At 44.0% G+C, this 27,130-nt stretch overlaps 1 protein-coding gene and 1 non-coding gene across 2 annotated transcripts in view; one reads left to right on the top strand and one right to left on the bottom strand.

The window, feature by feature from the left end:
- Positions 1 to 27,130, top strand: part of LOC8026823 (ryanodine receptor) — a 561,398-nt gene that overhangs the window by 265,032 nt on the left and 269,236 nt on the right. Inside the window, exons 44-50 of the mRNA XM_040217827.3 lie at positions 204 to 368; positions 2,991 to 3,184; positions 7,673 to 7,870; positions 10,222 to 10,359; positions 17,205 to 17,357; positions 21,007 to 21,125; positions 25,171 to 25,328. Of these exons, the coding sequence (XP_040073761.2) occupies positions 204 to 368; positions 2,991 to 3,184; positions 7,673 to 7,870; positions 10,222 to 10,359; positions 17,205 to 17,357; positions 21,007 to 21,125; positions 25,171 to 25,328 (1,125 nt within the window). The remainder of the gene's footprint in view (positions 1 to 203; positions 369 to 2,990; positions 3,185 to 7,672; positions 7,871 to 10,221; positions 10,360 to 17,204; positions 17,358 to 21,006; positions 21,126 to 25,170; positions 25,329 to 27,130) is intronic.
- Positions 15,016 to 15,097, bottom strand: Trnas-uga. Its single transcript has one exon. It is a non-coding gene; the product is annotated as a tRNA-Ser (tRNA).

The following is a 27,130-nucleotide window of genomic DNA, read 5'->3' as shown; positions in this document are numbered from 1 at the left end:
TTTCCATCTGCTGTGCAGAATATATATGGTTCGGTTTATGTAATGGTATTCCTATAAGAAAAATATCTTTCCTGTGGATATTTTTGTGTGTATATTAAGTGGAATGGCTGCTTTCGGGATAGCGGACAGTCTAGTCCAAGTGTTTGTGTCGATAGTATCAATTGTTTTTGTTATTTCTTTTTGTATTGCTTTCCTGAATGCAGATGGAGCCCGGCACCAAGCTGTACCCTGCGGCCTTCTTCGAGGCGACCAGCAAGGAGGTGCTTCAGTTCGAGCTGGGCCACACCCCTACCACTCTGCCCCTGTCTGCGGCTCTGCTGCACAACACCAGCAGACATCTCACCCCTCAGCTGCCACCCAGGCTGAAGGTACGCCCGGCAACCTATACGTGGACAGGGTGGCCCACATCTGTCGCACGTTATGAACGGGAATTACATTCTTGCGTTTAACCTCATATACTGCCCATGCATCAAAGTGGTTCCTAAGTGGCCAAAAATGATGTCAGCATTCTAAGATAAAACAGAGGAAAAAAAATGAAAGCCGTTTACAATTCCCTGTAACGCCGGTTAGAGCGCAGCTGTTCAGGTGATTTAATTCTAGAGGGAGCTAAGGTCAACTGTAATTCATTCTCTCAATCCAAACATGTAGAGTATCTCGGTCGCACTGAGCATTCTCCCACTAATTTTGTCAAACAAAAAACCAAGCCGTTGGAAGCAGCGAAGTTTCAGTGCAATGCCAGCAGTGGTATTTGTACACTGGGCTAAGATGACCCCCTTGTTGTCTGGTCGGTTGTTTCGACGTCATGTCAACGTCACAACGTCACAACGCCATGTCAACGTCACAACCAAGACCGGCAGCTTAGGGCCCCAAGCATTTGCCGCATTCATATCCGCTGCTCTGACTCCGCCAGGATTGCAGTCGGCAACAGCAGGGCACTTTTGTGACGCCATTATGCGGAAATTTAGGGACCACATTTGAGGACTCCGTAAACGCACTAGTGTGAGACGTGCTCTAGGCGTCATACCGAGGTGTTCAAAAGGATGCGCAAGGATCCTCACACTGGGATCGCTGGACTACATTCAGTGTTTTCACGAGGATCGCTACCCCTTGTAGAGTGTTTTCGTAATTTTGACAAAGTTCAGGCGTAGCTGAGTCACCCGCTGTGGCATGACAGTGTCCCAAACCACAACCCACCGTAACCTTGACTCATCCACGCAGCAAACTGCTGTTGTGCGCCTTGCAGTACAGACGACAGCCATTTAATTTTGTTGCGCTATGACTATTTGACGAAGTCACGCTAACTCCCTTAAAACTGTTCATTTTCTGAAGTACTGAGTATCACAAAAGTGACCTTGATCAAAAGAAAAACAATTTTAGCGAAAGTTGCGCCGCAAAACACCCCCAAACTTCGGTTTTTATATAAGGACCCCGAGGCAGAAGTTGCTTTGAGAATCGCTCCCTCTTAATGAAGTTAGTTTCGGAAATGCTCTTGTCTAAAAAATTGTCTCAGGGCGTAAATATTTGGATTTGCGTTTGTCGGCAAAATTTAGTTTTGCGTGTCTTACCGATTCACTTCAAAAACTAAAAACGTCTCTGAAGGCGTCTTTGGTTTTGAAGATGCTCGCCTATCAATCGGAGATGCTCGAAATGCAGCAGTGTTATTTTCAGCTGGCCTTACAGGGAATCGGTTGTCGTTGTCGTTGCGGGCTTGTGACTGAATTTGTCAGTATAAAGCTGCACGCTTGTTGTACACAGTGACCCTCATCTTTCGCATTTTGTATGAATTGAATGAAAGTAATTTTGTCTATATATCTAAAGGTTGTTTCACAAAATGGCTTGTGGCTACAGGAATTTTAGTCGTTGGTGTATTTAATGCGATCTTCCCTCGCTCGCTAAATGAGCAAGCATGCTCTGTTCAACCGCTTTTAGGTCATACGTCGAACTTCTACTTTTTTTTTAAACGGGTCACTGGGTTTGTTAATAATGTGAACGTATTCGGAATATAATACATGAGATTTATATCCGCGATGACAGACAGCAATTGTTCTTTTTCAGTCAGAAGCTATGTCTTCTTTGGACAGAAGAATATAGCTGTGTCAAAGAACCAGTGTTTAGGTTCTCCCGCTAGTTTTTTCCCCGAAATAAGCGCAGCGTGTAACTAAAAAAGAGCGATTGCCTGCTTTGGTAAGCCGCGTTCTTTTTGTTTTTTCGATACAACCTCGCTTTGAAGCTTTTTCCCGGCCGTTCCACCATTCCACAAAATGGAAATAAACAGTTTCATGATTACAATTATTATTCTCTTAACAGAAGCAAAGAAAGGTACAAGAAAACCGAGAGCATAGGCATTATGCTGCACGGCTACCAAGCGGGGCAGGGAGCCCGGGACATCCTTGCCCTCTGTGATTGGTCAGCGGCGTGACGACGCTGACGAATCGCAGACAACGGCGGTGTCTCGAACTTCCTCTCGCGCTCGGTCCCGCCTTGTAGAAACAGGGCCCCAGGATGACACAGATACGTCATTCTGTCTTGGTCCTTTTCGCTTCTTTTTGTTTATCCTGGTAACATTATCAGCATGCTCCAATTCATTGGGTATGTAACACGCACAATAAAGCATCCTTTTATTGCCCTGTACCGAATACGGCGACAGCCGAGGCGCAACACACTTAAGCTGCCCACGGGCATAAGACAGTCACAGGTATATTTTGCTAGATTTGAAGGCGAATATTTTCCGCTAGATTTATCGTCTTGGTACACAAAGCATTTTCGCGTAAAATGTATCGGGAAAATGACTTTATTATATTAAACAGGAAATGTTATCTGCTAAATTTCAAGTGACACCACGATGTCAACGACATTGTCACGTCACGTGACTGCGACACCGCGTGCCTCGACGGTTTTACAGAAAGCGCGCACGGGTACCTCCTGTGAGTCGGTAAGAGCTATCGCCGTCCAACGTGTGTGTACCCAAAGTGTGCTCCTGCGCTCCCCAGGTGCAGTGCGTGCAACCGTACGTGTGGGCCCGCGTGCCCAACGTGTCGCTGCGGCCGCACGCCCTGCGGCTCTCCGAGGTGCGTGGCTGGAGCATGCTCTGCGAGGACCCCGTGTCCATGCTGGCCCTCCACATCCCCGAAGAGGACCGCTGCATAGACATCCTCGAACTCATCGAGCACGAGCGCCTACTCAAGTGAGCCCCACCTTCAGCAATGATTGAAATGCGCCTCAAATTCACGACGTTCTGTCGTCTTGTTACAGTCACGCCTCGTTGATATTGACACCCCGCTATATATTGACAACATCTATAGACACGGCAGGCAAATACATGTTCTTTTTTTTTTCTCTCATTATTATGGACAACTCATGTTATGGACGTTTTTTTCTAGGAGAACTGAGTTGTTTATATTAACGAGATATCACAGTACTTAAAATCCTTGTTACGTGTCGTCCACAGCTTTATCCGGGATTGCAGAAAACGCTTTTCAGTCCTGCAGAAATGCTAAAACAGCCCGTAGAACGATAGTGCACGAGCTTTGGGAAACCATATCTAAAGCTCAGGAAGTGGAATTCTCGAATCGTAACTATCGATCATCAATCGCATCTCTAGATAAAAACAGATAAATATAATGTTAGTATTTTTGTTGCTTTTTTTTTCTGAAACATAAGATCGCATTTTCCGCTAGACTGATATCATTCGGTATTTTTAATGGGTCTTGTTGGCATTGACCTACCGCGGTGCAATACTTTGAGATATGTGAGGTCATTAGTAGAATAGGGAGGTTCTCGTACACCCATTATACCCGCAATGGCTATTTTGGCTAATCAGATTGGCGTTGCCGAGGACATTAAGGAAATCAGAACAAATGAAGAGAACGTGAAAGTTAATGAGTCACGCCGTGAAGGCAGCATAAAGGAGATGAACAACAAAACCAACGGCCTTGAAAACACGATGAAAACATTGGGAACCTTCAATGAAAACAGGAAATAAATTAACAAGAAGATTAAAGATCTAGAGGAAATGATAGAATACCAAAAGTATCGACTGGTCGACTTCTAAAATCAAAGCCACAGGAAAAACTTGAGAGTATACGGGCTACCAGAAGCAGGTAAAGTTATGATGACTTAAAACAGAAAGTGATAAAATAATTCTTCGAGATTAAAGTCGGCGGTGAAGTCACGTCTCCCGATAGCATCCACAGACTAGGGTACTAACGAAACGAATTATGCGGGCCTGTCATAATGAAGTTCTTTAATTATCATCAGAAACTGACTGCGCTAAAGAATTGTAAAACATTAAAAGGAACGACGAACAGTATCAGATGCGATTATGCGAAGGAAACTAGAGAAAAACTGAAAACGTTATCGAACAGTGCCTCGGTCAAAAGGGCCGACGGGGATGACGTATTTCTAGTTCACGACAAACTATATATCAACAACCAGATGTATGAATAGGACCTAAAGCAGGACGAACGTTTTCCCGTAAGAAACCGCTGTGAAAGGAGTGAATGACACAAGAAACAAGTTCATGCGCTAGCCGAACTAAGATTTATCAACCTAAACGCACAAAGTATATCAAACAAAGTTCCAGACCTGGAAAGCATATTGCTCTATCACGAACCACATATAGTTATTATAAGGAAACATGGCCTATATCGAATGTAACGAGAACTCTGTCATCCCACTTAATTACAAACTAATAAGGAAGCATTTGGTTTCCAGGGGAGGAGGCATCGCTACTGGTGCAAAGGTTGATTTGCGTTTTATTGTCTTGGAGCATTGTTTGAGTGAGATACTGTGTTGTAAAATACATCATGTTTTATCTTTTCTTGTTGTCGTGGCATATCATGCTCCGAACAACCCCGTTAGTTTTCGAGAAGAGCTTGATGTCATTGTGCATAAATATGTGAATGCTAAAACAAGATAAATTTTGCCAGGCTATTTTGATTTGCATTTGGTCGATTGGGAACTCTTGCAAACCAGAAGTGCAGACAAAATAAATGGCGATAAAATGCTAGTGGTCACGTTCAGCCACAACATTAGCCAAAGAGTTCAAGACTTCACTAGGGTAACTGATAGTACTCATTCTGTGCTGGTCTTACTTTTTTTTAAGTGATAATATTACTGAGTACAAGTTGTCTACGGTTGACAGAATACCTGATCTTTAGATGGTTTCGTTGTATTGTAGATTGTAGTAAAAAGGTTGAGGCTTCTGTGCCACGCAAGTTCACTTACAAAGATTTTGAAAGTGCCGATGACACAAGCAATATTGATCATTTCAAAATTATTTTAATTCGTTCGAAATATTGTGTAGCAATGGTGATGTACCGCGTGCATAGAATAACTTCCAGGAGACAGTTTCCTACTGCATCAATAAATACATACCATGCAGAACGAAAAAACCAAAGAGAAATTATCTTTTATGACAAGAAATATAAACCACATTAAACGAAGATTGAAAAAGCAGTAGAAAAATAGCGGTTCAAATGTTACTATGCGATAACTAGGTCATCACGTTAAACAGACGGTGAAAATGTCTAAGCGAACTCTTCAGGAACACTTGACGACCTCCGCAGAAACAACCCTAAACAATTCTGTCGAGATTTGAACCCAAATGGAAGAGAGTATTGAGCAAATCACCTTGAATGGAAGAGTAGTAACAGACACCAGCATTCTAGCAGATAGTTACAAACTCTTTTTGTTTTCAGTCAGTATTCAAGCGCGAGACATCACGTAATGATCTGTAAAATAGGACCGAAAAATTGCCAGCAGAACGCGCAGAACAGCAGTCATACGGAAGCAAGTTCCGAAATAAACCGAGGGAATGATACCATGCCCCCCCCCCCCCCCCCCAATGATCGAGTTATTCATAACAAAAGACGATATTCTGTCGAAGCATGTGACCCAGATAAGATACCTAATTTTTTTTAAAAGGCACGCCGAGTGGACATTGTTTTATTTACGCTCATTGTCTGTAAGTTCATTGCGGTCATCGCAGCATCGCTCAGATTGGCGGTGGGCACGCGCTGTCCCAATTTTTATAACGGGTGATAAACCGTCCATAGGCAATTACAGACCAATTTCTATAACATCTGTAGCATGTAAAATCATGGAAAATATAATAGCAAGCCACGTATTTTATCACTTTGAATCCAACAAGTTGTTTTATCCCAAACATCATGGGTTCCGGTCTGGAATATCAAAAATATCACAGCTAGTTGAAGTAGCCCGTGGCATACCGTCCACGCTTAATGACAGACAACAAGTTAATGTTATTTCTATAGACTTTTCTAAAGCTTTCAATTAGGTGCCACACAGGAAACGTATGATGAAACTCACAACTTTCGGAATTCACCCAATGATTACCAAGTGGATAGACCTGACTAATCGCAGTCAACGCGTTGAAATTAACGGTAACGTTTCCGACGCCCTTTATTCGGGTGTACCCCAGGGTTTTGTTTTAGGGCCATTGCTGTTTTTGATGTATATAAATAATATAGTATACGGGACTCCACCAGATATTCAAATCAAGCTGTTCGCAGATGATGGCATTATTTATTCAGTTATTAACTCAATTCCATTCATATTTCATGCAATAAATATCTGGGCCATATAAGGGAATGGTGCTACAATTCTGATATAAAATAAGCTACAGCAATTCCTCACACTGCCATATAATCAAAAACGAAGCATAATTATATTAAAATACCGCATTGAAGATGCAGAATTGAGCAATGTAGAGTACTCCAAGTACCTCCGTGTCTCTGTTTCGAGAGACTTAACCTGGACCAAACACATCGACACAATCTCAGCATCGATATATCAAAAGCTTTGTTCTCTCGGACATACAGTTTGTCAACTTGCAGTTGACAAATAAATCCCTTTAATATATTTTTTTGTGTGTGAGAATGATTGAGGCTTGATCTTTATTTCCCGGCGTTATTGTGAATTCAGAAACTGTCCTCCTTTGAGCATTGGACCGATATTGGATCAGAACGACGTGTTTTTAAACTTTATTTTGTAATGATTGTTTAGGTTTTTATATGTTTTATATGATTAGAATGCTAGCGTTCCGCCTCGTTCTCATTGCTTGTTCTAAAAAAAGAGTCGATCTTTCTGAAACTTTCATGTTTTACGTTGGCGTATTTTATGTTGTTACCGGGGATGATATTTTCTTTATTATGGCCCTTAAGAGAGGGCTAACAGCATTTTCATATAACTAAATAAATAAATAAATTTAACCGACGACTTCGGTTATTTCTCATGCCTTGTCGGTTGTGTACGTCTCACCAAACTCCATGACCCAGTTTCCTGCATGTCCCACTGTATGTCCCAGTCCCTTTCTTGTCCCAGTCTATGTCCCGCTCCACTTTCCACACTTCACGTCCCACTTTACCCGTCACTCTGCTCCCTGCCCCACGGCATGGCCCAGGCCAATTCACCTCCCATTCTTCCCTCTTCATGTCCCAGTCCACATCACAGTTCATACCGCGTTTCACTCAAAGTCCCAGTCTGCACCAGGTCCCACTCCACTTCATATCCGAGCCCAGGTCCCGCTCTGCGTCGCACTCCACCCCTCGTACCACAGCATGTTCCAGTCGTCGTCCTGTCCTAGCCCACCGCGTGCTTCACCTTGGCGTCCCTTTCTTACCCCCTTGGGGCATGTTCCCCTTTTGCACAGCTTCCACGCGCACACGCTGTCCCTGTACGGGGCGCTGTGCTTCCAGGGCAACCACCGGGCGGCCCACATGATCTGCTCCCACGTGGACGAGAAGCAGCTCATGTACGCCATCCAGGCCGAGTACCTGTCGGGGCCTCTGCGCACGGGCTTCACCGACCTGCTCATTTCCCTGCACCTCGAGTTCCACGCCTACGCCAGGTGAGGGGAGCTTTCTCCCCGCACGTCAGACGTAATGGCTCGGATCCTACATGACGTTACGGGCACGTTTAGACAAGTGGATTGGTACCATGGCTCGGCAAGTCGGCATCTCTATCCGGTATCAAGATGGCTTTTTTGAACCTACAATCTCGTTCACTACATCTACCGTAAAAAAAAAATGTTCAGATCAAGTCTAGATTTAACATTTGGCGTGAACAAATGTGAGGTTTTAACCCTGGCGAAACTTTTTGTTTGTTTTCTGTTTGAAGACGAAGTTTCTTTCTGCACAGTTTTGGATCCACTTTCTATCCGGTCCTCCGCGAGCTGGGCTTGGAAAGCTGTCTCCACGGAGCGGCGTTCGACGCGGAGCGACAAACGGTCACATCGGCCGCCGGCATGCTGTCAGCCTTTGCCAGTTCTGAGAATACTTTATGCCAGCTCGAGCCTGAGATTATATTTCATTTCCCCCAGAGGCGCGAGGGCTAATCGCATGAAGCGCGAACTTTGGCAACCAAGCTTTGCAGCAGTTTCAATTAGTTTGTATTCCAAACAGGAAACGGTTGGCAGGTTAGGCTGCCAAACAGATCGAGATTCACGCGATCAGCCTTTGCGACGCTCGAGAAAAATGATGTATAATCTCAGGCTCGAGTTTGCATCAAGCCTCGTCTGAGCTGCCAGGCGCCCTCAGCATGCCGGTGGCCGTAGGGACGGTTTCCCGCTCAGCGTCGACCGCCGCTTTCTCGGTAAACCACCGCTCCGTTGAAGGAGCTTTAGAAGCCGACACTGAATTTAAAGCCAACACAGGCGCGACGTGCCACCGACAACGCCGAAAACAATTTTTCTTTGCACGTAGTCGATTGAAAAGTCGCTCAAAATTAGCAGGAAAAACGAACACGCGAACCGTATATATTCCAGAACCTCTAGAAACTTAATTTCGAAAATTGCGCGCTTTTCTGTTTTGCGTCGTCTCTCAGTTGGAACACCTTTAGGGTCGAAACAGAGGGACGGAGAGGAGAGCGATTTTCCCACACCCCTCCTCCGCCCTCTCAAGCGGTGTGGAAAGAGGAGGCAAGGGGCATAAAAGGGTAAAAGGGGGAGGGGGAGAGGCGATAACCTCAGATGAGACTCAGCTTCAACCTCAGAAAGGTACAGTAAAAAATTCGGGAGAAGGGATGGCCCCCCTTCTTCACAACCCTTCCCCCCCCCCCCCCCTTCCTGCCGAACATTTCCTTCGGCTCTTTTTGACCCCGAATTTCGAGTGTGTGTATGTGTTTGTCATACACTCCCGACGTCACTACCCACACCACCTCTCAGTGGCCCCAGTAACGCTGTTGACATCGGCGGAAGATGAGCTCCGAAACCGCGTACTCCGCGTGCGGCTCGGCAATATCACAAAGTTCAATCTTCGCCTCAATTCCGGAGCGACGATTTTGGCCTCATATAACTCCTTCCCAAAGTTTTCAAACGTAACTTTGTCGTCAATTCTAACTTCTACAAACGACGATCTTGCGACGATAAAGTTCAGTGTATTCACAGCCCGCCTATGGGCAATCCAGACAGCGTAGGGATGTAGGGATGTAGGGAGACGCGAGCGCGCCGTCATCAATGCAGCCGTTCAATCGGCTGGCCCCACGGTGTTGCTCGCGCGCGCTCTGATCAAGCTCGTTGTGACTTCATGTTTCCCAATCTCGCTTGAATTTGAGCACCGAGTGAATCTGGATGATTGACATCTCATCCCGCGTAATGCCATCATCGCGAGGGTTTCATCAGCACGCTCCGCGAACTTCTTCCCCAACTTTGTGTTTGACGAGTTTAGCGACCCTGGGTCAGTTAATGTGACCTAATAGACAGTGAACATATTGAAAATACCAGTGCACGAAGACGAAAATTAAAATGACGCCTGAGACATATACAAGCACATTTATTATTATTATTGTCCTTGAGTCCTTCAGAAACACACATGCACTGGCTCGCAACAGTAATCTATGATACTATGTATTAGACGAATTTCCTCTTCTTGCTTTTAGTACAATACTTTAGTTGCGAGTAAGGGCTTGTGTTTGTTTCTCTTGTTTCTTTTCAGTTTTTATCCTCGCGCGCTGTTTTTCTCCTTTTCTTTTAATATACTCAAAACCAGAAATATTGCATTATGTGGAAGCATTCTTGCCATGGGTGGCTTGTCACTGATGGTTTGTATCAATGTTCACTGTTGCTGGTGTTCCTTGGAGAGGTAGCCACCTGCTAGCTATCTGACTGATACAGCGCAATTCGAGACAATGCAGAAAACACGAATGCGTTTTGTTTTTATTGCCATAAGGCGTGCCTTGTGACTCCCCCATTCTCTTTCCCAGGAGCCTCACCCAGAACGAGTTCATTGTGCCCTTGGGCCCGGACATAAGAGAACTGTACCAGGACCCCCTCAAGGCCCACTCGTTCACCACGCTGGAGTGCATCTCCATACGGCCGGAGATGTCCTTCTCGGAGACCAGGTGAGAACACATGGCACACAATTCTCCCGAAGGCACCTCGCAAATGAAAAGAACGATTTCCGGCAATCGCCCGCTTGTCTCTGCAGATCACCTTCATATCGCGTATAAGTGTAGAGGGAAGTTTCGAGATGGGAGTGAAGAGCAGGAAAACTGTAAGCGCCGACGTCGGTGATCCAGCAAGAAGAGTAAAATCAAGGTGGCTATGTGGGTGCTCCAATTCACTGTCAGAAAAAGGGTAAATATCGCACAGAGAGCAAAGTCAAAGAGTAAGAAACTAAACACTGGTAGTACTGGGTCTGAACTCAAACTAAAGGTTTAATGCGAAGTATAAAACAGCTACAACGCTGAACTCAGTCATAACCACTCATCCAAAAAAAAAAAATGTCGCTTAATTATTTATATTGACCGAGGTTTTACTGATACAATTTTCATTTTTTTTTATTATTTTGTTTTACAAGCCTCTACTAGTCCCCAATATTGAAAACGAAAGTTGACGAAAGGTTGGACATGTTCGGGTCTGCAGCGAAGCGTGAAAACTGTTTCATCCGTGCCAACTTTTTTCTTCATACAATGTACGACGCCAGTCTTCTCTCTCAAAATAACGACAAAAAGGAATAGGTAGTGAGCTTGCAAGTGATAATTTGCGGCTTTTTTGTGTTTATTTAAACCTCGCCGGCAATCTGTGAGAGCAAAGTCGCGAGTCCTGCCATTTTGAAGAGGCAAAAATACTTGCAAAAATAAAGCTAATTTTCCTCTATATTTATTATAGAGTGCATTTTGAGGTGAAGCTTTGGGACCACTACCGGGCCAATTTTATAAGACAGTACTGGGTGTTTTTGAAAAAACAACAACCGTGTTTTTCCGCCCGCTTAAATAAAATACGCATCTTAGACGACTGAAAATTTATGAGATTGAAGCTCTAGCGTTCGGATAAAACGCGAAGATTTAAAAACATGACGTTATCTGAATTCATATATAAAATACAAAGCCTAATATCGTAAAAGCAAGAACTGAAATTCTGGACGTATATGGCATTTATATATCAGTAAAAATGTTGTCGCAAAAAAAAAATGTTCTCTTTTGCTGACAAGTGTTTGCGTTCAATAAATCCTGAGGGCACCTACAATGTATTTTTTGCTTCGACGATATTGAACTTGGGTGGGCATTTGCTTAAAAAAATGTTGCCTTTTTCTTCTTTTTTTGATACAGGTAACACATTGTTCTCAAATGTTTGTGTTCTATCCGGCCGTTAGAGTCACATCTTCATTCAATCCGCAAACGTATCATGTATTACCTTAGGCAACTTCAATTCTCCTGATATAATTTGGGTTACTCTGTCATCCTCAACTCACAATTCCGGGTCACTTATATGAACCTGTCTTACCTATACTATATCACAAATTATTACCCAAAATACCAGGTCAACCCTTAGAACAAGTCATGTTGTTGATCTGTGCCTCGCCATTGACACAACATTTGTAAAATCATAACATATCACCTATCTATTGGTGACCATGACGCCATTTATTTCAACATTGAATTTGTAGCTTAGCAGAGATCATCATATCTTAAAACGATTAAAGGTTATATATATATTCAAGGTAATTACTGCGCCATTAACAATGAGCTTGAAATATGTTTTGAGAGTTTTCAGAATGGATATGAAAGCAGAGCAGTCCATGAAAACTGGTTTCTTTTCAGAAATAAACTCACACACCTTGCTGACACTTGCATCCCGACATTTAGAATAACATGTGACAAGTGGAATCCTTGGTTTATAAAAGCGCTCCACCGACTTAACAAAAAAAAAATACTGTTTATCCGCGCTAAACAAGTGACCACCGGTCTTACCTGGGAACAGTTCAACACGATCTATGTATAAGAAATCCATCACAGAGGCGAACTCAAATTTTTAAACATTGACTTGTAAACGTTTTTCGTAATAAGCCTAAGAAGTTGTGGGAGGTAATTAATCCCAAGACTTCAAGACCTGTGCAACTAATGAGTGATATGATCTGTTGCCCTTGTCGGACGAACAAAGTGCTAACAGTCTTGACAATTATTTTACCTCAGTCTTTACGACAGATGACCATAGTAGCATGTCTTATCTTAGCACCTTAGATTACCCTCCCCATGGATGCCATTCAAATACATTACTCTAGTATCATAAGCTCAGCAGGAAGGCTACAGCACGCTTGCAGTTCTGGGTACGACAAAATTAACGCCCAATTACTGAAAACCACTAAATCACAATAGCCAGTTTTTGTTAATTGTATTCCGGCAATTTTTGTCTTCTGGAAACCCCCTACAGACTGGAAAATTGGCAGAGTGTTTCCGGTACACAAATCAAGCGATCGAACTTCACCATAACACCATCGTCCTATCTCTCTAGCCAGTGTACCATGCAGGCTTTTCTTTTTTTTCAGCATATAATATTATCAAATGTCACGAAACATCTTGAACATAACCACGTCCTTTTTTCAAGCCAGCACGGATTCAGAAAATAATTCTCTTTCGAAACACAACTAGTTCAACTTGTTCATAAAATACAAAGCAACATCAATAATAACGTACAGACTGACGCCGTATTCATTGATTTTTTGAAAGCATTCCATAAGGTATCTCATCGTTTTATCATGTTAAATATAATCAACTTCACATTCATCCATCCCTGACCTCATGGATCGGGCTATTTCTAACCAATCGTACTCACATACTGTAATTAACGACTACTCATCATCTTATTCTCCTGTGTCATCCAGAGTCCCACAAGGCTGTGTTCTTGTCCCGTTGCTTTTTTTAATATTTGTAAATGACCTCTCTGATCAAATACCATCCTGTATTCGACTCTTTTCTGACGATTGCGTAGTTCACCGATCTGTATGGAACCTGGATGATTACACAACCTACAGACAGACCTTAACCTAACAGCCGACTGGTGTCAAAAGTGAAAAATTACAATAAACTCATCTAAAACGCAACTTGTTTCCTTCACGCCTGCTCATAGTCCTCTCTCTTTTACTTACACAACTGGCAGCCAGGTAATTACGGAGAGTCTATCTTACAAGTATCTCAACGTTCACTTATCCGATGACCTCTCATGAAACACGCATATAACACACATCCTGTCTAACTATAACCGCTATATTGGCTATCTTCAATGGAATCTAAAACTTGCACCATCATCAGTAAAACAACTAGCGTACTCTGCACTCGTAATATCACAAATTGAATATCCGTCATTCATCTAGTTCCCTTGGCAACATTCATCGATAACATAGAGACACTTCAAAATCGCGCACCAGATTCATATTTTCGGATTATTCACGATACACCGGCATCACTTCGTTACGAATGAAATCTAAACTTGATTTTCTCTCGTCTAGAAGAACATTATCACACCTGTCTTTTTTTTTCACAAGGTGTACTATCATAAGTATGACGTCAGAACTCTATTGTTCTTCCAACCGACTAGCACATTTCCTCGCATTATTAACATTTCTAAAGTCCTTCCAATTTTCGCTTCATCAGTCTTACTTCAGAAATCTACCGTGCCATTAACAATAACAGGCTGGAATAGCCTGCCTAACAGTATTGTGACCCAGACAGGTCATAACAGATTCATATCCAAACTAACCACGTATTTGCAGGTGCGCTAATAGCAAATTCGATTTGTGTTTGTAGCAATCTTTTATTTGTGTATTTTGTTATTCTTAATCCGTTGTTTTGTTTCCTAAGGGTGCTTATGTGTTTATTTTTCTGATTTTTGCTTTGTATAGCAATTCTCCCCAGCCTTTACTGCCCCCCCCCCCCTTTCCTGTGTAATGCCCGTAAGGGCCTTCAAGGTTTAATAAGAGAGTATGATGATGACATTCTGCCGGATTTCGGGCTTCTAACGATGCGTAATTTATTGTCAGGGGGCAAAAGACGCGATTTAAGCGTACTTTGCATGATCATTTCTTGCACGTGTGGTGAGCTAGATCTACTTGTGAAAATTTTGAATTGTCGAAGAGGCACCCTACCCAAGAAATTAGCATTTTACCTTCGCTTTGAGAATGGGCAGTTACGTTTAAGAGTAAGGTAGTAATCTAAATTTTAGCTCAACGTGTGGCGAACAAAACGTACTAATTGTTCTTTTGGAAAAAAATTTTGTAGACATCTGTAAGGAAACCAATGTCTGCGATCCTTTACAAGTACTTTCTAGTTTTCTCGTAGGCCTGGTTTGATTATTTCCTTTTTCTAAAAGGGTGAGGTGAGAGTATGCGCGAAAAGTATGACATGGTCGCCAGTAGCTGATGTTAGAGGGTCCGGTCAGTGACGAAACAAAGACGAGATAATTAGATCTCTCAGCATGTTGAAGCAATATTCGGGACAGAATTTTCAACATCACTGTCTTAAATTGTGGTGGCACTACTTAAAGTTTGCCAACTTGCTTGCTGCATCGAAACCGACACTTTTTGTTTTGCCAGTGTGACCCTTTTAAATTCGACCACTGACATGAAGTTTTTAAGTACTACAGGTAACTTTTAATACTTTTTAGCTTTCATATTTTTTCAGCTTTAAAAAGCAGGTGAGGGCGAGTGGCGAAGCTACTTAGGGTCTAGCCTTGTCCGTCCGTCCGTCCGTCCGTGCTCACACAAAAAGAAAAAATGTTTGCGCAGTCGACAGGATTCGAACCTGTGCGGGGAGACCCCAATGGATTTCAAGTCCATCGCCTGAACCACCCGGCCACGACTGCGGGACGAGTAGGAGGCTCTGAGACGTGGTAGTAACTCAAGAGCTGGGGACGTCATGGATGAAACGTTGCATGTAGCCGCTCAACGTCTATACAGGAGAGGGCGCTGCGGTCAAATGCGTATATAATCTGTGGGTTTCTTTTCGGAGATCCCTCTACTAATAATCGCCGCCTGATCGGTATGCGCTCCGCCCGTCACCCAGGGAGTGACATACAGCAACGAGAAGACAGCGAATGGGTTTACTGTTCCTCTCGATTGCCCGCCGTCGAGAGCCGGTAGTCCGGGCCCGTCGTCGAGAGCCGGAAGTCCAGGCACGCCGACCCTTGTTGTCGCCCGTCGATCAGAGCTCACAGTCGGAGTCCGTGTCCAGGCCTGGGGATCGCCTTTCCGACGCCAGCGCTGCGTAGGCTGGCTGTCCCGGGCTATCAATGCCCGAGTCTCGCTGCGGAACCACCCCGGAATCGTCATAGCCCAGGTCATATGGCCCGGGCTTGCCGTTTCCACCGGTCTTGCTCCAGACCTCGCTGGTGGACCGCTCCAGGGTTCGATGGGCCAGGCCAGGCAGCCCCGGCTCCGTCGTTCTTGTCCAGCTTAGCTCCAGCCTCGCTCAGCACACACTGTCTCGTGCCAGCACGTGTCTTCTCCGCCGGCCGCCTGTCACGTGCCCTCTGCCTCGTCTTTCACCCTCGGCTCCCACAAATCGCATTAAACTTTGCATGCATTGGCTCAACGTTTATAGACAACAGGGCGCTGCGGTCAAATGTTGAAATGCGCATATAACCACGTTCCATACCACACATTCTCTTTCTGACATGGACCGTTTACTTAAGCGGTGGAGATGCGTTCCCACGGCTTCTAGCGGATCCAAGATGATCCGCTAGAAAAACCACTGGCTCTGCGTTTCACCGACTATAAAGCAGTAATAATGAAGTCGAAACGCAACCCGGAACTCAGCACTGCCTATGAACAATAATATCAGTATCATCAGCACCACAAGAGCTTCGCCCCAATTCACACCATTCACCACGTGGAGAGGCGGTCATTTTTTTCAGTGGTTTAAAAATCTTATCAAAGTTTGTGAGATCATGTCTCACAAAGTGTGCTCGTAAACACAGCAATGCCTTCGGCTAGGCTCGTGGTGAAAGGGATGATGCAACAATTTGACCTTTTTCTAGAACGTGAGTGCTTGGTCTGCATATGGTGATGGTCAAATACAATTTTATGATAATTGTGTTTTTTTTTTTTTGCTTAGCCAGCCTGGTTTTAGGGCACAGGTATCGGGCATCTGCTGTGCCTTTGCTTTCATTGAGCTCAGCATAAAATCAGACAGGAAGTTAAAGACGCAATTTGTAACGAATTTCTACTTCACAAAGTGAAAAAATGTAATAAATAAAATGAGGTAGTTTTATTTAAGCCAGATTTAATTGATTGAAATAAAATTTATTTGATTTAAATCCCTGTAGCTAGAAATTAGTGGCTATCTATTACTACATGTATTTTTAAACACGGCAGGTTGATTGAACAATCTACCGAATCACTGACAACAATCGAGAAAAAACTATTGCACGTTTAAAGTACAGTTTAATTAACTGCTTTTTTATTCATATAACCCCAGCCATACTAGAACGAAATAGCTTGATATTTTCGCGCTTTGTTTTGTTTACTACGACATTTATTTTTGTATTTATTGTTTCTCTCTTTCACGTTCCGATTTGCTTGCAACAGGACGTTACGTAACTGACTAACGAAGTACAAAGCGGAATGTAAAAAAAGCCCTATGGTCAGATTTGTTCAGAAGAGCAATGTTTTTGCTCTTGTTGATCGTGATATAAATATTTCTTGCTCGATGATTTTTTGTATTTAAGTAAAAAGCAAATGCACACAGAAAGCATCAAATTATAGACAAACGGCAAATAAAAAAACTTCGTGCAGAATAATTTTTGCTGGAAAGTTTTGTCTAAAGCGTCACATTAGAACTGGTCTGATTTAAATCGCGATTTTAATCGATCATCTTGATTTTTGTTGTCCACCCTGCTGTTGCACAAATATTTAGCTGCAATTAGGCCAGATTCCGCTTTGTGAAATTATATATGTTGTCTTCTTTCATAGAGAGCAAGTGGACTCCATCGCAGACCTGAGCACTCCCTACTTCCCAGTGGACGCCCTGAAACAGTTTGTTATCGAAGCGCTGGCCGACGCCGTCAAGAAGGACAGCCGCCCGAACAGAGACCCCATTGGCGGAAGCAACGAGAACTTGTTTGTGTGAGTCGAGGGGAAAACGAGCGTTTCTCTTTTTCCTCCCGCTTTAGAGTTCTTATCAAATTTATGCGATCTAATTGAGGTCAATTTCATCGGCGTAAACTAGGTGAAAAATTATCCCACTTATATCACTGAGGGCAAGCGCCTTCATAACGACACATTAGGACAGATAAAAAGCTTGTTTGTAGTTGATGTTCTTATGCGGTGCGCCAGTTGGTCTGCTCTCTTTCGCATATCGTGCGTTTGTTTACCCTCTAAATGCGTCCACCTGCTTATGTTTCCCCCCGACTTGAACCAGTGGCGGCGCCCGCTCAATTGCCCAGTCATCGCGGATTCCACGCGGATTTTCTATGTCACGATGCGCTAAAGACGCATTTTGGGAGCCTTGCTCTTCGTACAAGACTGGAGCAAACAACCACACCTACAAAGTCATAACAGATTTACTCCATAGTGGCGTTTTCGCGCAGCGCGAGCGCCGAGTTAGGGAACTTATTGGCGAGATGGTAAGAACAGTTTTTTTGTGTGTGAATTAAGTACTTATAAACATTTAGACAAGGGTAGGTTTTAAAACCAAAAGAAGGTGTTAACATTTAGGAAATTATTAAACGTAGAAGGCACCTTCTACTCTAAATTATTCCTTACTTTGCACCCTACCGGCGAGCTCATCTTACAAATTAAAACCGAAAGGGTGGTTTTCTAGAAATTTACCTTTTGTAGATTTTTGTTTTGTTTTAAAAGCCCGCGTTTTTCCTTACAGAACAAAAAATACGGACGAACACACTATCACGTTTAATTATATCTAAGGATGGAACTAAAATTTAAGTATGCTAAGTTAGTGACAGGTTATAGCAAAGGGCAAGAAAACGATAATGGACCTTTTTCGCACGAAGACGCCACCTGGTGGCGTATGTACGAACTAGAGGTGGTTTAAGGGACCTGCTTTACCAGCTGTCATGCCATTCCTGTTTGTGACAACTTAAGTCACTGGGGTTAACGACACAACACTAAAAAGTCTCTTGTAGATACTTTTTAGTGTTGTGTCGTTTACCCGCAGTCTCGGGTTTTTTTTCAACCATGTGCGATGTACACCAGCTCGTTTGCGCCCTTACATTTTGTTCATTAAATCACTGAACGTTTCCAGAGTACCGAAACTGCCAGGCTCGATGACGCCAAAATGGCGGCTAAAACGTCTTTTTCACTGCGGTCACTATGAGCGTTTACAAAACATGTTTCGGCGGAAAAACAAACGGGAAAAGCTCTTCTCTCAGAAACTTTTAATGGAGATTAGTACAGAATCGCAGGAGCGTGATGTCTTCATAAAACGTTTTAGTTTACAAGGTTTGGTGGCTCTATTAATATTGCTTTTAAACAACCATATCTCACCGGTGATTTCATGTAGCGCATCCCGACCCTGGCGCATCCTAACTTCGGTGTTAATTCACGGCGCGTCCGCTTGGGAGACGGGGGTTGGCATCCCTAAAACCCCTTCCACCGTTTATGTTTTGGCACCAAAATGACCGATCAAAGATAAAATAGAACAGTCTCAGCAGACGCTATCGAAAAGTAGGTCCAGGCGGTGTTTATGTTTTGGCGCCAAAATTACCGATCAAAAATAAAATAGAACAGTCACAGCAGACGCTATCGAAAAGTAGGTCTAGGTGGTGTTCGCCGGACCCCGGTCGACACGACGACGATGCTCGATAACTGGTTGCTTTCTTCCGCTTCCGCCGATCAACCGGGCGTAATCCGAGCGTTCGCCACTGGCCGTCGGGAGCCACGCATAAGCAGAACTCTTCTTGGGAAAAGTATATTGAGGCCACAGTCACGTGTTCTTGTGGTCAAGTCAATACGCTATATTTCTTCCCCACTTTCCGCAAGTATCGTCAGCCAGCAATGTTCGAACGACTTCAACTTCTGGCAGTCTCAGAGTTTAGGTACATAATATTATACAACATTCCTAAATCTCCTCGAAGAATGCAATATTGAAAATCGCAATCTCATTGTAACTGAAGGCCTATGTTCGGAAGATGTGCTATCCGAGCACCAAACGAAGGACAGCCCATCTGTTCTTTCCAATACACCACGATTAATCATGCTCGTATTGTGGGTTGTATTGTGGGGTATCGCAGCATTCTTGCTAGAGCAAGAATGCTGCAATACTATTTATTTCGTGTCACTCTCCTTAGATACATTAGATGCTGATGGACTCGATGAATTATCTGATGATGGACTAGATCCATGAAATATGTTTATTCTTTCTCTCTCTTTCCTTCTTATAAGTGGGGCGCCGTTTTCATTTGTGTCTAAACGTCTGTCCGTTTCCCTCACTATCGTGGCAAAGGCAGTGGGAACACAGATGGCATTGTGTCTTGCTTAGGGGTAACGTTCCAGAGAGGGGCGCAAAACACACTTGGTGTGCGTGGTATGTCAGTAAGACTGATCTGAGCGGGGCAGACCTAGTACAAACCCCACATGTCATATGTGGTTGGCGTTGAACATATTCTGTGCTCCCCGGTCTCCCTCAGCGTGTTAAGATTTTAGAAATCTCTTCTCTAAGTGCATGGAATGGCAATGAACTGCCACGAGCGAACAACCACTGTGCGTGTACAGGGTGTTTGATTCTAATTCCAGCAGCCTTATTACAATACGAGGTGTGAGCAAAAAGTTCCGAGACTCTTTATGTAGCGTAAAAAGCGAGGGCAGCACAGTGATGCGCGCGCAGCAGTTGAAGGAAGGGACCTTCGTGTCTGGTTATACCAAGGGGCGTCGCTCTGTGAACACTCGGAGCTGCGCTACACGAGCAGTCCAGCTGCAGACGTTACTTAAGGTTAGGCTAACCTGTTACTTTTATACTTTGTTCGTTGGCTTCGGCGTAAACTGGGGCAGCCGTAGCGAGGAATATGGAAGCTGTTGAGGATAGTAATTGCGTTGCTACGGGCAAAAAGCTTCTAGGCAAAAAGAAATATGCAGTATAACGAATAATTGGAACTTGTCTACATCATGAACCAGGCACAGCCTCAAGCAAGCAAATTGTTGTGTGTATGTTTATGCAGCCGGAGGTTAGGCTTCCTTAGTGGGCGTCTGGTGTCTCAGCTGTAGATGTGCAATTTAGCAAGTACGGTACAACCGCTAGCCTAGCGCAGTAGTGATACACGACCGCACGCTGGTACGATGCTCTCCCAGATCGAAATGGGCAGGGGTAGGGATTGAAACCAGGATCCATGGGTCCTGCAGCGCGAGCTTTCGCTCAAGGTGCTCCGAGCTCGTGCACAACCTCGACTTCCACATAAAATGAAATGCACCTTGCGCACTCTTGGCGACTGGTGTGCAGCTGACAATACCCGCTTGATTCGGGGCTTAGATCCCGGCCATCTCCACAACTCAGTGCTCTACCAAATGTGCTAGCGAGGGGTTTATTCCTTCGTAGAACTGCTCTACCTTGGGGACTTTCCCTGAATCGTTAATGACTGTACACATCGTAAAATTAAACGAAACTGTAGTGAGGGCACCGGTTGTGAAAATCGGTAAAATGTTGAAATGGAGGTCTAACCCCTCATATTTGGGCAGTGTAAATATTTCTATATTAACAAAATTATTAATTAATGATTCCTGAACCAAAGTGCTCACACATGGTTATGTGACCGATGTGCAGGCCCCTGCTGAAGCTCGCAGACAAGCTTCTGCTGGTGGGTCTGCTCGACGACGAGGACTTGCAGTGGCTGCTCTATCTGCTCGACCCCGAAACTTTCGACCCCAACTACCGGAACGCCGGTGCGTTGAAACCGACTCGAATTTCGCAAGATAACAAAACAAAAAAAAAAGTGCGGATGGCAGTGGGTTTTTATCTTTTTTTCTTTTTTTTTGCTTTTGAGGTTTAACACTGGCTCTGAGCATTGAATTAATATTCCCCCAATCCCACTTTAAAGTCAGGGCTCCTCACAGCGCTGCAAGCCAGAGGACAACGCGATCCGAAAATTTGAGAGCGCTCTAAAAGAACTAGTTGAAAACACTTAGAGTTCCCGGCTTCGACCAGTCGAATGGGCAACGGCTTTTCAGAGTGCTCCAAGGGGCTGGAAATTCACCAGCCGATTATAGCATTAGTCATCAAGCCTCACGGAAGGAACGACCAGGTAATTTCTATTCCTGCCGTTTGTTTTTCAACTCGTTAACAATCGCGCACATCGGCTCCAGTCTACTCAAATTCGACTAAATTGAATGCACTTATGTGCGCAAGTAGTTAAGACAGGGACCAAATGACTTTTTGCTGTCTTCTAACGAGGTAAGGTTATCCATCAAGCTCCTTTGGCCATTTCAAATTTTTTGAACCTGTTGTTCCTAAAAAGGCCCATAATTCAGGTCGACATCGCCACTGAGCAGCAAAGGCGGTATATAGAAAGCCACCTGGCGCATCAAGAAAAAAAGCCTCTTCATGCGTGCAAGATTTTGAGAACACGCTCGTATATATCAAGTTATTCAGTTTCTGGAGTGGAACCGGCAAAAGTCACTCAAATGTGATCGACAGAGTGGGTCACCAACCTGCGTGAACACTAGGAAAAGCGTGAGCCCAACTGACAACATGTCGCCGGTTCCACACCCAAAAGGCGATGTGCAGCTCGTTGGCGTTTGTAGAAAATCTTGTTCCAGGTTACTTGTTCCATGGCACATTGTTCGTTTACTCCGTCGATGAATGTTCCGGACTTGGCAGCAGGATACAGTTCATAATTACTGTCGCAGATGACTTCTTATAAAAACGTGTTTTCTCCGAGACAGCACCAGTCGAGTGGTTCCTAGTTAACTGGGTGAATCTACGTAAAACAGTAGGAAAATGGTAAGCCGCAAGCCAACATGTCGCCGGTTTTATGCCCCTTCAGTTATGTGCATTTTATATGAGAATACAAGCACCATGGTAACGTTTTCCATACTTTTTTTACGGCGATAGCTGTTAGTAGGCCACTTCGCGTGGTTCGCGCCTTCAGCCACGCTCCATATCACCTCGAGCCATTTTCGGCACTCCGCCAAAAGATTCGAGGTTGACGTCACGCCGCTGACGTCACGTTCATGTCACGCGGCTGATGTCATGCTGCTCGATACGACTCTGACGTCACGCCGTGCATCACGTCACCTGTTACCTTGCGTCAGCTGACACCAAGACGTGACGTTGTAATGTCAAGTCGCGTTCCACAGTCATGCCACGCGACCTAATGACGACAGGTGACACCCTGAGTCACGTGATGTCATGACGTCACGTGACACGGTGACGTCACGTGACATTCAGATGTCACGTGACAATACGTCGTCACGTAACACCATGACGGCAAGTAGAAATATAAACATGAAACAGCTGATCATGGAAACAATAAAAACAAAGCGTTTTTGCTAGTTAAGCCAGTAAGGTTCTCGGACGATAAAATCAATAAAGCTAGGGGATGTTTTGAGCCAACGAAATCACGAGCGTCAAATTAGGTGGAGTTACAACACTTGAAACTTGAGTACGCGATTTGGGAAGTGTTATTCAGTGACCACAAGGCAATGTTAGTTTGTGTACAATAACGTTGTATAAGACTTTCAAGCAGCCTCACCAATGACAGGGAACGGTTCATGCATACACATGCAGTTTCGTCATTTTCTCGATTTCAAACTTGGGCGTGCAATTTTCAAGGTGTTCTTCAATTACCACAAGGCAGTCCTAGTTTGTGTCCAATAATATTGTTTAACAGATTCACTAAAGCGTCTCTATTTAATACACCCTAATTTTTATCAAAACGCTATGAAATTTCCATCTGCTGTGTTTCACGGATTGATACGAAACGTCTATGCGGATTTTATGGTGCGCGGTCGCACCTTTACCGTTCATTAAGTCCACCTGATCCGAAATAACACCCTATCGGCTCCGGCCTCAAACCTCAGCTGTCGCTGTGTTTTACCTTACGGAATCCGTAAGTATTTGTTTATGATATGTGAGTGTTCCAAGCCTAAGGTCGTACACGCGGAGTAAAGTGTGCGAGAATGTTTTTCCTTTCATCTCTTTGTCCCTCTTTATCCCTGCATTATCGGCTGTTATATTTAGCCGAATTATACCCCATATAAGGCTCTCAAAAACCTATCACTAAGGTTGCAGAACATTGTATATGATTTGTTGTCAACTCTTATTTTATGATAGAAATACGTCTTCTTTAAAAAATAAAGATGGTATTTTGGTTAGTCGAGACACCAGCGTTGATCATGTTCAGTAAAATTAAAAAGTGAAAATACTGCTACAAGACACCCGTGGAAGCAGATTAATCAAAAAGATAAATAAACTAGGCAGAATTTTACTTTTACATTAGTCATAAAATAAACATTGTTTAGATTTGTTTTTTTATATGCCGTGCTTTAAGGTAGATAAGGTTTCTGGGGTCGGTAACTTGCTTCAAATTTCTCAAGCATGACAAAAAAGTGTGTTACGACTGAGAGAACATGATATTGTCACTGCAGCACCTGGGCTTTCCCCAGTGTAATGCGCCTCACTCCCATTGGCTGACGTAAGCGATCACGTGATACCGCGCTGTCGGAATTCGCAGTGTTAGTCTCGGTAAATAACCTACAATATCGAGACCCATACAGATGCTCTACTTATTTTGCCACCAATAAACAAATACACAGTTCCGTAATTTTATGTGCTTTTTTTTAAACACGATATCCAGAGACTATGATGAAACAACAATATTTTTCGAGCTCAGTAAGTGAAAAATGCGCATTCCCAGCCTGATAAAAAAAAAACAACATGAGAAAGCTTAAAGCTGCATATTACTTTCAAATTATATTGAAAATATCTTGATACGTCATAAAAGTTTCTTTAAGTAAACTAATGTGTTGTGTCGTAATCTTTCAAAGAAGCCAAAGATTCACCAGAAAGTAAGCGAATTATCCCTGATATAGGAATAAAGTAGCTAAAACGTCAGTAAACAATACACATCATAAATTGTATAAAATCTACAAATTGTCAAAGATGCTAAGACATGCGCAGGATATTTTACATCTCTTAATCTTGTGTTTGACGTCACTGCGACTTCGGCCTTTAGATATAAGTAAACCTCGCGTCGACGCGCAGCAGCAGACGGAGTCGCTCCACGCTTAAAAATTTATTTCGCGGCGTAGATGTTTCAAAAGATTTATGGTGAAATTAAGATATAGCACATATATGTCCCGTCAAGACAGTTAGATGGAAGTTTTAAAGCCGAACAATTAATGGGCTGTTTTAGGTTAAGAGCGTCACCAAACTTTACGAAAACACCATTCAGAATTTGATCTGAAACGCGACTCATGACGTCACCTCACGTGACGCTGTGTTATGTGACACAATGTCACATACCGTCACTGTGTCGCGTCGTAGTGTCACATGACGCGCTTACGTGTTTGGTGCCAATTGAGTCTTGTGGCGCAAATAACAGACCCTCTAAAGTTTTTATAAAGTTCAGACGGACGTCTGCATTTTTTTTTAATTCAGACGCCAAATAAACATTCTATGAAAAAAAATATCCTAATATTTCGGTCGCAAGGCATGTTTTGAGGCAGAAGTGATTAATTCCGAAACATGCTTTTATTTCGAGTCGTTCACCCCGAAATAGAAGAAGCACTTCTCGAATTCCTCAAATTTAGTTGCACAGCGCAAATACTCCCATTTTTCGGAGAAAGTTTATTTTATGGCGCAAGTGTCTTATCTACTTACTCGAAGAAAGATTGTTTTAGGGGACTTAAGTGTCTTTTTAAGCTTCCTCGTGCTAGTATGCTTCACGCTGAACACTCACTCCCTCTGTCTGTTGGTGGCCCACTGCAGGCAATGGCGGCGCCCTGGGGCTGATAGACATGCAGGTGGCCGAGGGGGTGAAGCTGCAGATCTGCTACATCCTGCACCACCTGTGCGACCTACAGATGCGCCACCGCGTGGAGGCCATCGTGTCCTTCTCGGATGACTACGTGGGAAACTTGCAGACGGTAACTTACGCGTTCTTGCCTCGCTCTGCGCCAGGTGTCCGATTTTGGTTTACTCAAAAGTGAGAGCGCTCTCGGCTGTTGATTAGACTTGGCCCAATGGCTTGCGCTTAATCAGTCAATGCAACAATTTTGATTGGTTCGCGAAGTCACACTCGAGCAATATTTTGGTCAGAACGTCCCACCAACATGCACATAGCAATAGAGGTATCACTGCCTTTGACGTGCTTGTAAATTGTACTCCTATGTCCACCAGGAAATGTTAACTCCTGCTTGCTGGCAGAACATCTTGAGACTTGGAAACGAAGTTCGAGTTATCGGTGACTTCCAACGTGAAATTGCGGACTATCACAATTTCAGCCTGCGCCCGATTTCCCTTCGCCGCATGCGCTCGGTTTGTAGCAGACGATCAACTTTCTTCCCGGTCTCTTAGCAGACGATGTAGTGTTTTCTCGTTTTATTTTCGTCTGCTAATGACGATTCGTAGCAGATGAACCGCGTTCTTTCCTCGTGTTGTCAGACGAATCATCTACAAGCGCACGCTATCTTAGCTCGCTCCGCGAGAGGCAAATTACATAACGCTAAAGCAAGGGTGCAGGCGAGCTGGTTCGATACTGACATGGTAACCCTAAAGCCGGGGGAAAGAAGGAACGGAAGGATAGACACAAAACTGCAAAAGCGCTTGAAATTTTATTTCACCGTCGCGTCCTTAATAGATCTACGACTAAGCGACACAGACAAAAACGCCTAAACAGACAAAAAAGGCTTGACAACAAAGAACATACGTACGGCCAAGCGAAGCAGACACAAAAGGTTTGACAACAAAGAACGTTGTTTAATTTTAGTCTGAGAATGGCGCTTCGTAGCAGACAAATCGCGTTCTTCGCTCACGTTAGCAGACGAACCATCTACGTACGCTATCGTCGCTCGCTCTGCGAGAGGAAAATTAAATCTTTGTCTCGCTGTGACCAAACTCAGCGGGTCGCTTTAACCAGTACCGCTGCAGTGCCTGGAACCCGTCTCCGGCTTGTGTGTTCAGCGTCCTTCACCGCCCATGCATCGAAAGTGGTCACCAAGTGGCAACGAACGACATCGCAAGATCCGGTGTGTCATGCTATTGGATGTTGCAATCCTGGTGGTCGGTCGGAAAAGTTCTGGCAAAAGCTTAAGTAACAGGAATGTCGTCGTCGTCGGGGCGACCCAAACTCCTGGCTGTCAAGGTTTCCATGGAGTGCCAAGCTGAATATGGACGCACAGCGGAGCAAAGATCGGTCGTATCTGCCTCCTCTGTGATTCCGCCGTCAGGATCGCGACAGAAAACAGCGTGAGACTTGTGCGACGTCCTCGAGCAGAAATTGTAGCCCTAAAAGAGGACGCGGTAAAATCTACAGTCGCAAATGTGTTCTAGGTAGCATAGTACCGCCAAGGAGACGAGACCTGCCGAGCGCGTCATCGCTATTGGGGACACCGACACAAGCGATAAACGCCCTGAAGCTTTTAGGAAGTACATGGCAAAGCGGCAGACACGTGCGTATTGTCGTCGCTGCGCCCTATCATTCTGCTCGTCGTGAGACGGCGCGAGCGGCTACGTGGACCTGAGCTAGGGGACAATTATATTTTTCTATTTCCCGGAAAAAGAGGAGAGCGTGTGCACAGCTTTGATCAGCACTCGGTCTGAGAGAGGACATGCCTTTGATTCTATAGTTCAGGGGCGGCCAGATGGACATACTTAAAGAGCCATAGAAGGAATATATTTCAAAAGCCACAATAAAAAGAGACCACGTTTTTTATATATATTTTTTTTT

Source organism: Ixodes scapularis, unplaced genomic scaffold (genome assembly GCF_016920785.2).
Source record: "Ixodes scapularis isolate PalLabHiFi unplaced genomic scaffold, ASM1692078v2 PGA_scaffold4__175_contigs__length_147842914, whole genome shotgun sequence".
Taxonomy (NCBI): Eukaryota; Metazoa; Arthropoda; class Arachnida; order Ixodida; family Ixodidae; genus Ixodes; species Ixodes scapularis.
Note: the sequence above shows the minus strand (reverse complement) of the source record. Positions and strands in the feature narration are given on the sequence as shown.